This window comes from Cnephaeus nilssonii, assembly GCF_951640355.1.
Source record: "Cnephaeus nilssonii genome assembly, chromosome: 22".
NCBI classification, from domain to species: domain Eukaryota; kingdom Metazoa; phylum Chordata; class Mammalia; order Chiroptera; family Vespertilionidae; genus Cnephaeus; species Cnephaeus nilssonii.
This window is the reverse complement of record NC_137093.1, coordinates 28,616,622-28,629,279: the sequence shown is the minus strand read 5'-3', so window position 1 is coordinate 28,629,279 and position 12,658 is coordinate 28,616,622. Positions and strand designations below refer to the sequence as shown.

The 12,658-nt window shown below is 59.3% G+C and overlaps 1 protein-coding gene across 2 annotated transcripts in view; it reads right to left on the bottom strand.

Annotated features, from left to right (window-relative positions):
* The window catches only part of TMEM132C (transmembrane protein 132C), a gene marked incomplete at its 3' end in the record, with an annotated part of 94,169 nt that overhangs the window by 27,809 nt on the left and 53,702 nt on the right, over positions 1-12,658 (bottom strand). For both annotated transcript variants that reach the window (XM_079762634.1, XM_079762635.1), the window contains exons 2-3: positions 7,810-8,716; positions 1,560-1,706 (exon numbers count right to left, since the gene is read on the bottom strand). In XM_079762634.1, the coding sequence (XP_079618760.1) occupies positions 1,560-1,706; positions 7,810-8,716 (1,054 nt within the window). The remainder of the gene's footprint in view (positions 1-1,559; positions 1,707-7,809; positions 8,717-12,658) is intronic.

Genomic DNA, 12,658 nt, shown 5'->3' with positions numbered 1-12,658 from the left:
CCTCTCCCTTCCTCTCTCTAAAAATCAATAAAACATGAAAGCGCTGGCCGGTGTGGCTCAGGGGTGGAGCATCACCTCGTGAACCAAAAAGTCCCGGGTTCGACTCCCGGTCAGGGCACATGCCCGGGTTTCGGGCTCGATCCTCAGGGTGGGGCGTGCAGGAGGCAGCCGGTCCATGATCCTCTCTCATCACGGATGTTTCTATCTCTCTCTCCCTCTCCCTTCCTCTCTGACATCAATAAAAATACATTTCAAAAAAAGGAAAAGCAAGAGCTTCATGCACTGACTCGGAAAAATCACACGTTGTGTTCTTCAGTGAGAAACAGAGTGATGTTGTTTAATGCTGATGTGAGGGAGGAAATGTGTGTGGGGGGGTGTATGTGTGTGTGCACATGTGTATGTGTGTGCATGTGCGTGTGTGCGCGTGTGTGTGTGCTGCACATGCATGAAACAAGTATCGATGGGAAGTTCTGTGTAGAAGTTTGAACCCCGATGGCCTCGGGGTGGGAGCTGGGGGAGGGGGGCTGGGGTTTTGTCATTGTCTCGAGGTTCTGAGGTTGGGACCGTGTGAATGGATCACCTACCCCCCCACACACACACACAAAATAAATTGCGCGTCAAGAAGAAGAAACGCAGAGAGGGAACGTGTGCCCTCAGGACATGACAAATGACAGCCCCCGTGGGGCCTCTGGGCTGCCGTGTACAGCGAGAGCGAGGAGCAGCCACACCCAGGCCCCCCGCCATTCCCCCCCTCCCCCACCCGCCCGGCTGCTCCTCTGCCTCCGTCTCCTTCATCCCGTTCAAGTCCACGGCCCTGAGCTCGGGCACCAAGCCAGGAGCCAGCCAGCCACGGAGACCCCAACAAGGCTGTGGCCCTGAGGGTCGGCGGGGCAGGAGGAGTCGAGCATCCAGGAGAATGTTGGAACCAAATCCCACTCGGCAGGACACCGTGGCTCCGTGAATGACATGCCTGAGCCTCGGTGACGCACAGTGGGACCTCACTGACTCACCTGAGCCTCAGTGACGCACAGTAGGACCTCACTAACTCCTGAGCCTCAGTGACGCACAGTAGGACCTCGCTAACTCCTGAGCCTCGGTGACGCACAGTAGGACCTCGCTAACTCCTGAGCCTCGGTGACGCACAGTAGGACCCCGCTAACTCCTGAGCCTCGGTGACGCACAGTAGGACCCCGCTAACTCCTGAGCCTCGGTGACGCACAGTAGGACCCCGCTAACTCCTGAGCCTCGGTGACGCACAGTAGGACCCCGCTAACTCCTGAGCCTCGGTGACGCACAGTAGGACCCCGCTAACTCCTGAGCCTCAGTGACGCACAGTAGGACCTCGCTAACTCCTGAGCCTCGGTGACGCACAGTAGAACCTCGCTAACGCATCTCTGCTCCAAAGCCCGCACAACACAGAGGCAGCATCGCGCCCTGCCCCCCGGGTCCAGCCTCTGACGTAAGGGTGGCGGTGGGGGTGGGGGGTCCAGCAGCTCGTGAACTTGAGGTCAGCCACGCCCCTTGGGGGTGAGGCGGCGCTTACCTTGGTGCTTACCTACCTGTTGCGGGCGCCGGGCCCCAGGTGCTGGCAGACCACGGTAATGGTGCTGTGCTTGCCGCCGGCGCCCAGCTCCTGCCGCACCGCCCACCGGCCGGGCTCGCTGGGCCGCGCACTCAGGACGTTCACCCCCTTCTTCACCTTGGCTCTGGGGGGACAGCAAGAGAGAGCCCCGGGGTCAGCGCCCGCCTCTCCCAAGGGGCCCGCCGCGCTGCCGCCATTTCTTCCGTTTCTTTACTTTAAAAAATATGTGTTTTCTTATCGATGTCAGAGAGGAAGGGAGAGGGAGGGAGAGAAACATCCACGATGAGGGAGAATCACGAACCGGCTGCCTCCTGCACGCCCCCCACTGGGGATGGAGCCCGCAACCCGGGCCTGTGCCCTGACCGGGAATCGAACCCTGACCTCCTGGTTCCTAGGTCGACGCTCAGCCCCTGAGCCACGCCGGCCGGGCTAAAATAAACATTTTTATAAAAGGTGTTGCTGCCTTATTGTTGCATAATTAACCCACGATGATGTATATTTTTAATTTCCCTGGTGTCTCAGCAATGGCTCAGGCCTGCGCCTGAGGTCCGCTTCTGTGCCCCCCGGGGACCCGTGCCCTCTGCCCGACAGACAGCACCTCTGTGTCCCTCGGTACTGAGGGGGGGGTGGAGGGGCAAGAAGGAAGCCTGCAACCCACGTGTGTGCCCTTGGCCGGAATCGAACCCGGGACCCTTTGGTCCGCAGGCCAAGGCTCTATCCACTGAGCCAGACCGGCCGGGGCCCTGGAGCCTTCTTTGAAAGACAATCTGGCCCCGGCCGGTGTGGCTCAGGGGTTAGAACGGTGGCCTGCTGACAGAGGGTCGCGGGTTCGATTTGGGGTCAAGGGCAGGCACCTCAGCAAGCACTTTGGGGCGCGTGAGGGAGGCAGCCAGTTGATGTCTCTCTCTCCCCCTCCCCCTCCCCCTCCCTCCCTGAAAATCATTGGCAAAGACGTCCTACCTCCGCCGGTGAGGGGAAAAGACAGTCCGAGCGAACGGAGCTCTCGGCCGGCCCGGGAGACACCCCGTCCCTCGGATGAGCATCTGCGCACCGAGCTGGGCCGGGCCGGTCGTATAGAAAGAGGCTGCGGCGGCCGGCGGCTGGCGGGCGGAGGGCGGGTGTCATCCCCGCTCTCTCCGGATCCTAAAATCTCATTATCACCTCCCTCTGCAGTGCGGCCCCCGCTCCCGGCCGGCCCAGCGCGGCCCGGTGCAGCCGGCTGTGATGGATGAGAGGTGAGACCGCGGGGCCGGGCCGAGGGCTCCCTGCTCGGCCGGGAATTACTTGGTTGTAAGTCTCAGAAGCTCAGCACAGACCGGCTTCAGGAAGGAAGGGTGGGCAGTGAGGAAGCAAACACTTTAAATTCATCCAGGCTCAGGGAGCCACCAGGACCTGAGCGACACCCCCTCTTTCTCGCTCTCTGTCTCTCTGTGGCTCCCTGTACCTTTGTCTCCCAAAACTGTGAACTTATTGTGATTTTCTTTTTTAAAAAAATCCTCGCCTGAGGATATTTTCCCATTGATTTTTAGAGAGAGTGGAAGAGAGAGGGAAAGACAGAGAGAAACATGGATGTGAGAGAAACACATCGACGGGTTGCCTCCTGCACGCACCCCGGCCAGGGCCCGGGATGGGAAGGAGCCTGCAACCGAGGTCCATGCCCTTGACCAGAATCGAACCCAGGACCCTTCAGCCAGTAGGCCGACGCTCTATCCACTGAGCCACACCGGCCAGGGCCTTTTTAAAAAAAAAAAAGACTATGCAGCCCGACCTAGGAACCAGGAGATTATGGTTCGATTCCTGGTCAGGGCACAGGCCCGGGTTGCAGGCTCCATCCCCAGTGGGGGGCGTGCAGGAGGCAGCCGATCAGTGATTCTCTCTCATCATGGATGTTTGTATCTCTCTCTCCCTATATATATATTTTTAATATGTATTTTATTGATTTTTTACAGAGAGGAAGAGAGAGGGATAGAGAGTTAGAAACATCGATGAGAGAGCAACATCCATCAGCTGCCTCCTGCACACCCCCCACTGGGGATGTGCCCGCAACCAAGGTACATGCCCTTGACCGGAATCGAACCCGGGACCCTTCAGTCTGCAGGCTGATGCTCTATCCACTGAGCCACACCGGTCAGGGCCATAAAAATATATTTTAAAAAATTGAAAACAAACACGAGATGCCACTCTCACGCACCTGGCTCTCAGGTACAGGCAGCTCATTCAAATACCAAGACCCAAACAATCAAATAAAATAATATAGAAAACAAAATAAAATCCCGAGACCCCCGGGGGGAGGGGGGGTGGGGCAGGCGGCTGCATCGGTCCATGGGACGCAGCCCGCCGGGGCCAGGCTCGCAGAGAGACGCGGAGGACGTCAGCATTTCCATTTATTTATTCTTTGGTGCCGATTTCCCTGAGTCATCTACTTTTCAAACACTTTCTACAAATGCCAGAGGGCGAAAGGCTTCCACTCGGCATCCCTCTCGTACCAGGTTTAAAACAGGAAGTTTTCTTGTCATCGCCTCGCCCGCATTTTAACCTTCCGCCCAGACGCCGGCGCCGACTTCCCAGAAATAGCGTGTAACCCCGGAGTAAATGCCTGGAGACGGTGATGGCCCGTGTCGCTGATACCGTATCTCCTACGAGCTCCCGGCTGCCTGCGCAATGGAGCCGCGGGCGTCGGAAAACATCCCAGCAACGCAGAGGAGACGGGAGACGGGAGACGGCGAGGGGAGCCGCGATGGAGACGCGGGCAGGAGGAGAGGGAGGGGAATGGGAAGGTGCCCAGGACGAGAGGAATAAAACGGGAGCATGGACCCCATACTTTAAAAATATGTGTGTTTTTATTGCTTTCAGAGAGGAAAGAGAGAGAGAGAGAGAGAGAGAGAGAGAGAGACTCCTGGATCGGCTGCCTCCTGCACACACCACACTGGGATCGAGCCCACCACCCGGGCCTGTGCCCCGACGGGTTCTCGGAATCAAACCGGGACCTCCTGGTTCCTAGGTGGACGCTCAACCACGGAGCCACGCCGGCCGGGCTGGGTCCCGTGCTCTTCCATAGAAACCCTACCCTCGCACAAAGTCCACAAACCTGGCGGGCAGGCCGAAGTCAGGAAGCCCAGGCGGGGTCTGCGATGCACCTTTAAAGACTCGGTTGACCACCCTGGCCAGTGTTGCTCCGTGGTTAGAGCGTCGGCCCACACACCTAAGGGTCGCAGGTTCGATTCCCGGTCAAGGACAGGTACCTGGGTTGCAGGTTCGAGCCCCAGCGCTGGTGGGGGCAGAGTGGGAGGTGACCCATCGATGTGTCTCTCTCTCTCTGTGTCTCCCTCTCCCGTCCACTCTCTCTAAATATCCATGGGAAAGTGACCGCCAGGGGAGGGTTAACAAACACGCACACGAAAAGGCAGGCCCCCGGCCCCACTGCGAGGCGAAGGCCCACGAGGACTTGTCTTGCGTTCTGCTCCCGGGAACAGGCGTGTGTGTGCACCCCGCCCCCCCCCCCCCGCCCCAAAGGTCCTCAAATCCACACACGAGACGCCCCGAATCCGCTGAACGTTTTCCTTTACAACAATCTGCCGTTTTGGTTTTGTTTTTTTTACTTACACAATGACCAGCCCAGGGAACGCGCCGTTACTGTGATGAGTGGAAAGCCTGAATCTCTCGATGAAAAATGGAAGGTGACCGTGAGAACTACGTCTGTGGTTATTTAACCGTTTAAAGCCATCGACCCACAAACGAACAGCAAAGCGCAGACGCCACTCCGGGCGGCCCCTCAGACACCCACCCCCAACCCCGTGAAAACCGCGCACACTCCTGCTGTCTTCCTTCTCCTCTTCAAATCATTGCGGGATATCAGGCATGCCAAGGAATACTCAAGAAAGACGAATTTCACCCCACTTTTGAGCCACTCTATTTCATCGCCTGAGAATGAATGGTCTGACTCCCCACAGGATGCAAGTGCCGTTAGAACCTCCTTCCATCTGCGTGGCCCTGAGTAGGTGCTTCGTACACATCACGAACGCCTTGTGGCTCCAGGCCTCAGACCCACCCCCACCCGCCAGGAATAAACTCGTTGGACGACAGAGACTCTCGGGGGGAAATTCCTTTTATCATAAATCGATATTGTTTGCGCAGACCCGGCGTGAGGAGGCTTCGCGTTTCGGCGGGGATCGCTCTGCGTTTCGGACGCTGTATTTATTTCCTGCCAAGGAGCCATCCATCGGTCTGATGACAAATGCGTGGCCCCGAACCGCGGGAATGCGCGGGGAGGAAAAAACGCCTGATTAATGGCGCCCCGGACACAGGCAGCCTCCCCCCCCCCCCACCCCCGCCCCCAGTCCCTCCGTCCTGCAGAGGGAGGCCGGGCAGAGACACAAATTAAAGCAGAGGAAGAGGGTCGATTTTCCAGGAATCAGACGGCGAGGGAGCGAGAGAGAAGGGAGAGGCACTCGCTCCGCCCGTCCAGCCAGTTTCTTCTTCTTTTTATTTTATTTTATCCTCACGCAGGGCGAGCAGGAAACATAAACATCGCGTTCTTTTCATTCATCGTGTCCCGTCCTCCTCTGATGCTCCCGGATAGGAAACGGAATTGTGTAAAGATTGTTTCTCTCTCTCTCTCCCCCTCTCCCTTTAAAAGATGATATATTTTTGTTTTTATTTTTATTTTTTTGCCCAAAGGGGAGAAGAACCCCTCAGTCGCCCAACGTGGACATTCTCGGCCAAAGCCAGCAGCCAGGACCCACCGTCGCCCGCACGGGGGGCTCAATGGCCCTTTCACGCTCCCGCCCAGGAGCCGCAAATGGGAAACTTCAGATCCATTTTTGTTTTCAATAAAAATCTTGTTCAACAGGGTCATGCATATTCATGCCTCCGGCGGGCGTCCAGGGGAGAACAAGAGGAACCCAATCTCGCGAGGAGGGGGGGGGGGGCCCCGCTGGGCGGCGGCGCCGAGTCCGTAGGATGGAGTTACGCGTTGGACACAGACGGGTTAAAGGGAAGAAAAAGGAAGCAGAGAGAAACGGGAAGCAATTGGGGCGTGAAGCCGGCCCGCGTCGTCGTCAGCGTTTCCCGCATTTCGGCGATTTCCGGCCCCGCGTGGCCGTGGGCGTGGCCGTGGCCGAGGTGCCTGGGAACCGACTGACCCGTTTGCTGTGTCTCGCTGTGTTTTTCTGGAAATGGATTCAGTCCGGTTTCTTAAATATATATTTTCATTGATTTCAGAGAGGAAGGGAGAGGGAGAGAGAGAGAAACATCCATGATGAGAGAGAACCATGGACCGGCTGCCTCCTGCACGCCCCCCTCCTGGGGATGGAGCCTGCCACCTGGGCCTGTGCCCTGACCGGGAATCGAAGCCTGACCTCCTGGTTCACGGGTCGACGCTCAAACCACGGAGCCACGCCAGCCCGGCTCTTTTTCCGTTTCCTGCGACAGACGCCTCTGCTGACTGACTTCCTGCCGGGCAGGTGCCTTTCGTCATTGGCGATCTGCGCTCACCAGCTGGGGTCGCCCTCCGCTGCCCGGCAGGACGTAAGCCATCGCCAGCGACCCCGAGGAGGGCTTATCCCTGGCTCTTCTCACGTAGACCCCGGAGCGAGGCGTCTTTTCTTGGAAACTTCCCCTCCCCCCACCGCCCCCCTCCCCACGGGCGTCGGACCCTGCACACAGCGTCTGCCCAGCTACCAAAGAGCTCACAGCTAGAGACACATCACGCCGCCCGCCCTCTCCGAGTCCGACAGTGGTTCAAGGTCAAGGGAGAGGGATGATGGCGTCAGGCCGACCTTGGGTCCCGTGTCTGGCCTCTTGCCCCGCCCCCAACACGCGGGTAAGAAGGGCGTGAGGGCGGGAGAGCCCCCTGGCTCCCACAAAAGGAGGGGGGTCCCTCCAGGCCGGGCAGACCCCCCTTCCTGAATAGACTCCCCGAGCACCCCCCCCCCCGGGCGGTCAGGTGACAAGCCATCCTTCTCTCTGTAAAGATCGGCCCCATCGCGTCCCTCCTCAGGGGACCGTTTATTCTGAAAGGCTCCAGGGCCCAGCTGCGACCCTCCCCCTCAGGTCAAGGTCAAGGTCAAGGTCAAGGTCAAGGTCGAGTCCAGAGGGGAACAGCCCCATCTGGATCGTCTTTATCTTTCAGACAGATCTTAACCGGATACGCGTTTCCAGGCCACGCGCAGGCCCAGCTCGCCCCGCAGCCTCAGGGCCGTCCGTCCGTCTGTCTGTCCGGCACCTACCTCAAGGTGAAGCGGTCCGCCGTGGAGTTGCTGGCCACGGTGACGTAGGCGGTCACCACGTCTCCTTGCTTGGCCGGCCTGGAGGGCAGCCAGACGGCCACGTCGCCGTCCAAGCGCAGCTCGTGGAGCCGGTCGCCGCGGTCCTGGGCGCGGTAGAGGCGCACGGCGCCGACCCTCTGCAGGTGGGACGCGGCGTCCTCCCGGCCGTCCCTCCCGGGGCGGATGGCGTTGCCCTTCCTGAGGTCACCGCCGCCGGCGCAGTCCCCGTGCCCGCCGTCCCCCGCGTGCACCGTGTAGTACAGCTCCACGGGGCTCCCCTCGTCCGGGCCCGCCGGCCGCCGCCTCCCGGCCCCCACGGCGGCGGGGGCGCTGAACCAGCCGGGCGGCAGCCGCAGCTCGGCCACGCACAGCCCCAGCGCGCCCCGCAGCCGGCAGCTGGCCCTGACCTCCCGCGTCTCCCGGAAGGCATACACCCGCAGGCAGGGCAGCGGCGCGGCGGGGTCCGGCTCCGCCCAGTCCCGGCCCAGCACGTGGAACAGGACCTGCGCGACGGGCCGGCCCGGGTAGATCTTGTCCTGCAGGACGTGGGCCCGCAGCTTCCAGTCAAAACGAAAGGTCTCGGTGGGGCCTAGAGAGGTCAAGGTCAAGGTCAAGGTCGGGTCCAGAGGCAGCACCTTCTCCACGGAGAAGGGCCCGTAGCTGGCGTGGAGGAGCGGGGGCCGCCGGGCGCCGTAGGTGAAGAAGGACTCCACGCGGGACTGCAGGCTGGCGTTGTGCGTGGGGTCCGGGCGGGCCGCCCTCAGGAGGAAGGAGGTGTTCGCTCCGAGGACGCGGAAGCTCACGGGCAGGTGGGGCGGCGGCGAGGAGAAGCCCGGGAGGGTGTCCGTGACCCCATGGCCCTCGATCACTGCGGCGGCAGAGAGGGAGAAAGGAGAGAGAAAAACAAGATGGTCACGGGCACCGCAGAGTCCTCAGGGCCATCAGCGACGATCATTTTATAAAAATGTGTTTTTATGGATGTCAGAGAGGAAGGGGAGGGAGAGGGAGAGAAACATCCGTGATGAGAGAGAATCATGGACCGGCCGCCTCCTGCTCGCCCCACACTGGGACTCGAGCCCACAACCCGGGCCTGTGCCCTTGACCAGGAATCGAACCCTTGACCTCCTGGTTCCTAGGTCGACGCTCAGCCCCTGAGCTCCACAGGTTGGGTTCCATAGTGATTTAGAAACGAGAGGTGAACACGCTGTAGTCCACGTGGGTAGCATTTTCACGGTCCTTCCGGAACCAGCCCATACAGGACTCTACATGCCCCCCAAACATGTACGTGCTTCAGATTGAAACGCGGGAAACCGAGGTTTCGCTGCTAAGCATCACGGCTCTGCGGGAACGCCACGCGGTTTGACCTAAGAGCACGCGGGCGAGTTACCAATGAGTGTGAGGTGAATGTACTCAGAAACTGCATGAGGTGAAGACATTTTTTATTTTTTTTTACCAACGTCTTTTATTTTATTGAGTTTTAGAGAGGGGGGGGGGAGGCAGAGACACATCGATGTGAGAGCAACACATCCATTGACTTCCTCCTGCACGCCCCAGACTGGGGATTGCGCCCACATCCCGGGCCTGTGCCCTGACCAGGAACGGAGCCAGCGACCCTCTGATGTACTGATTGGAGCTCAAACAGACAGACATGCCCTGGCCGGTGTGGCTCAGTGGATAGAGCACCCGCCTGCGGAATGAAGGGTCCTGGGTTCAATTCCAGTCAAGGGCATGTACCTAGGTTTCAGGCACATCCCCAGTAGGGGGTGTGCAGGAGGCAGCTGATCGATGTTTCTCTCTCATCAATGTTTCTGACTCTCTATCCCTCTCCCTTCCTCTCTGAAAAAAATCAATAAAATATATTAAAAAAATAAAATAAAACAGACAGACATCATCGAGGAGACAGTGTGGTCTGCCACAGAGGTTTTGGACCGGAAGAGTGGCCACAGGGGGATCGAGGGCTGATCTAACCAATAGCCACGTGATGTTTGGCGAGTACTTATCTTCTTGGAGCTTGAGTTTCCATCCATGGGGATGGGTGATGGGTAGATAGATAGATAAATAGATGATAGATAGATAGATAGATAGATGATAGATAATGAATAGATGAATAAATGGATGAGAGAAGGATGGACAGATACATGGGTGGATGGATGATGGATGAAGAGGTGGATGGATAAATGGATGAATAGATGGGCAATGAATGGATGCGTACATGAAATGATCGATGGCTGGAGGGATGGATGGTTGAATAAATGATCAATGGATGAATGAATAGATGATGGACGATGGATGGGTGGATGGGTGGATGGATGCACAGATGCATGACGGACGGATAGATGGTGAGTGGATGAATAAAGGAAACAATGGCTGGATGGATGACTGGGGGGGTAGACGGGTCCGAATGCAGGTAGGAAGGTCGGTCGGCAGACGGCTCGATGTACAGGGTACGATAGGAGCTCCGCCCAGCGATTACAGAACGGCCCACGTCTCCTCCGGCTTCTGCGTGTGACGTCACCGCCCTCCCTTCCGAGGAGGAGGCCACGGGCCCTCCTCGCGGCCAGGCCGGCCTCGGGATCCGCAACGGGAGATGGCGGACGTGCCGACGACGTGCGGATCCGAGCCCCCGTCTCCAGGGGCCTCCCTCGCTTCCCTACCTCTCCCACGACTCCCGTCACCCGAGGGCCCAGCCCAGCCAGCCTCCGGGGCCCAGACCCCACGCGGAGGAGAGCGGGGCGGCCAGCTTCCTCCTCCTTGGCGAGACTCGGGTCATTGCCGCCACGTCCACGCGCCTCCGACCCCAACCCCGTGGCTGTTCACAAGGACGGCGCCCCCAGGAGCTGCAGGAGGCTCCATCCGCACCCCCCGGCCTCCAGCCCGGCGTGGAGCGGCTCCTAGTGAATTCAGCTCACGTTCCGGGGAGCCCCGGTCCGGGGAGCGGATTCGGGGAGCAGAGGCAATCACCAGCCGCAGTCGTATTTCCTCCCTGACAGGCTGCTCCTGGCCGCACGGAGTCCGCCCGCTCCGGCCTGACGGACGCTCAGCCCTGACAAATGCCCGCCCGCTCATCCCCGCTCACCTGCTCGCTCCCCGTCTCCCCGGGAGACAGGGTCGTTGAGTAACTTTTATTGATCTGGAAAAGTCCATTCCGGTCTCCTCGGCCGCGGGAGGGGGGGCGGGCCCTCCGCTGACAGCCAGCCCTTTCCATCCCGCCGTCAGCGGACAGCCCGTCCCCCGGCCGCCTCCCTCCCCGGGCATCCGTTTTCTTTATCTGCGCGGCCTGTCAGCCACCGGGATATTGTGTCCTCCGTCAGCCCGCGGCCCGTCCGCCGGGGAGCCCACGGCCCGCCACGGCCGGAAATGGAGTCTGTGCGATTCCGCGATAGGGAACCGGAGACGTGGCCCCTGTCGCTGGGCGCCCCGACGGGATGACTCTGGGGACGTGACCCTTTCGGCCAAGGTCATGTGTCACCGCCACCGCGACACTCGATGTTGGGATGTCGGCCAGGATGGACGCTGAGGCGTCTACGCCGGATTCTCTCTGAGCCGCGACGTGAAGGACAGGCAGACGAGGGAGGGCGAATGGACTGGGGAGGGGATGCCGAGCCGGAGCCTGAGCAGAGGGTCGGTGGAGAGAAGGCTTGTGCCCCTGGGAGTGAGGGGTGGGGAGTGAGGGGTGGGGGGTGTGGGGTGGGGGGTGTGGGATGGGGTGTGAGGGGTGGGGAGTGAGGGGTGGGGTGTGGGGTGGGGAGTGAGGGGTGGGGGGTGTGGGGTGGGGGGTGTGGGGTGGGGGGTGAGAGGTGGGGTGTGAGAGGTGGGGTGTGTGGGATGGGGAGTGAGGGGTGGGGTATGTAGGGTGGGGAGTGTGGGGCATGCAGGAGGCAGCTGGTCCATGATTCTCTCTCATCACTGATGTTTCTCTCTCTCTCTCTCTCTCACACACACACTCCCTTCCTCTCTCTCTCTAAGAACATCACTAAAAACGTTGCAGAAATAATACCTTGTTGGGTTCAAACACCAGAAAGGACGCGGCGTGGCCCGGCAGACGCCCCCAGCAGAACTTAAGCCCCTGCACCTGCTGCGCGTGGGGCCGCTCGCTGCCTGTGCAGGGGAAGAGGCACCAGCGATCGCAGATGGCGGCGCTATTTATGATGGAACCGCGCATAACGCCGAGCGTCCAATTAGCCCCATTCATGTCCCTGAAAGGGAGCGCATTCCTGCTCTTTATGACGGTCTTTCTCGAAAATAAAAAGCTTATTTTTAATTTGGTCCACATGTTCCCCCCACACACACACACACTAATGACAGATCATTAAAGACACACACAAAACCTCCACGTCCCATGGAGCCCTCCTCCCCCCCGCCCCCCACACACAGGCGAGTCTCCTGGGCCCCGAGTTGGCCTCTTCGGCCTGTCAGGTGGCGCCCGTGTTGAGCGTCATCACGTGAATGAGAAGCCTGGGACCTCGAGGTAAAAACGCGTGGGGAGTGAGGGGTATGTGTGTGTGTTTCTCTGGGGCAGAAACTTAGAAGTGGGTCATGGGGCGCGTGAGTGATTGAACGAGTGAATGAGTGAATGAATGAATGAGTGAATGATTTAGTGAGTGATTGAGTGAGTGAATGAGTGAATGAATGATTGAGTGAGTGATTGAATGAATGAATAAGTGAGTGATTGAATGAGCAAATGATTGAGCAATTGAGCAAATGAGTAAGTGAATGAATAAGTGAGTGAATGATTGAATGAGTGAGGGAATGAATGAATGAGTGAGGGAATGAATGAATGAGTGAGCAAAGGAAACGTGTAGGTGCCCTG